The sequence below is a fragment of the Anneissia japonica genome, unplaced genomic scaffold, assembly GCF_011630105.1.
Source record: "Anneissia japonica isolate Jap-2015-1 unplaced genomic scaffold, ASM1163010v1 scaffold95581_len1233_cov171_single, whole genome shotgun sequence".
In the NCBI taxonomy this organism is placed as follows: Eukaryota; Metazoa; Echinodermata; class Crinoidea; order Comatulida; family Comatulidae; genus Anneissia; species Anneissia japonica.
In genome coordinates this window covers 1-1,233 of record NW_022726328.1, presented here as the reverse complement: position 1 = coordinate 1,233, position 1,233 = coordinate 1, and the positions used below count along the sequence as shown (strand labels likewise).

Genomic DNA, 1,233 nt, shown 5'->3' with positions numbered 1-1,233 from the left:
ACCATGTCAAAATATAAAGTTAAAATATTTATCTAACACCTACCGAAATATTATTGTAATAATCACAACCAACACAATAGTACAGATGGCTGCTCCAACGCCCCCACCAATACCAGCACCCACCTTAGGTCCTTCAGAAGATATAAATTGACGTTGCAACAATATATAATTATTAGAAGTTATTATTCACTAATTTAAATTAACTGGAATTATCTTATATATGTCATTAGAATTATTGTAATAACAATGGAATTCTTCGATAATATTCTTATTATTGTTTTTAAATTTAACAACACATTCTCCACCTGGATAAAAACTAACTTCCACAAAGAGTTTTCGTGCTGATTCGCTGCATTCCAATTGGACCTTTGCCGCCACCACCAGGTCTGACAGCTGACACTGCAAAAGTGTAATTTGTATCCCACAGCAACCCTGAAACAGTTCCTGACAATGTAGTATGAATTAGTGATTGTTTCCAGTCATCAGTTTCGGCATTGCTAAGTCTATGATGAATAATGTATCCAATAACAGGCCCATCTCCTTCGTCTGTAGTGTTGTCCCACGCAGTCCACTTAATACTTATTGCAGAACTCGTAGTCATATCAATCTGCAGACTTCCATTGTATGAAGGCAATCCTGTTTTAAATTCAACCAAAATCATCATATCATGATACTCATAAAATTTGTAACAAGTTGGTTTGAACTAGGATAATTTAAAAATGGATTAAACATTCAATGTATCGATTTTGATATATTTCTTTAAACCAGAGTTGTTCATGTAAAACACCGACATGGACTGGATGTGATAGCTCCTAGTGCTGCTTCTCTTTTTCCTTTCCTTGTTTTTACTACTCTTTAAACAACTTGATAGCTATTGGTAAATTTTGAAATTGAAACACCACTTACGAAATATTATAACAGGAAGAATAGCAAGTTTTGCCAATTCATTCGCGTTTAGGATTACGCACGTGTATGTTGAATCCATACCAGATAGCACAGAGAATTTATATGATGCAATTTCTCGGCTATCTTATTTTTGTGATGTCGTAGTATTTTCGCTAACGTCCTCTTTCGTTGCCATAAGTATGACGTCAACCTCTGGCGTACCACCATGGTATATTGTACAGTAAACATCTGTCACATAACCGTCATTTGCTGGTGTAAATGTAGCATTAAAGACTCCTATAAATATATTATTTAACACAGCGTAAGAGAAATATATATACAGTATAT

General features: G+C 34.4%; 1 protein-coding gene across 1 annotated transcript; it reads right to left on the bottom strand.

Annotated features, from left to right (window-relative positions):
• Nucleotides 1-43: 43 nt before the first annotated feature.
• On the bottom strand, nucleotides 44-1,177 carry LOC117113083 (the record flags this gene model as incomplete). Its single annotated transcript, XM_033256307.1, has 3 exons — nucleotides 907-1,177; nucleotides 322-636; nucleotides 44-131 (listed from the first exon to the last, which is right to left on the bottom strand). Coding segments are annotated over exons 1-3 (482 nt in total), but the record flags the coding sequence as incomplete, so codon positions are not given.
• Nucleotides 1,178-1,233: the final 56 nt, after the last annotated feature.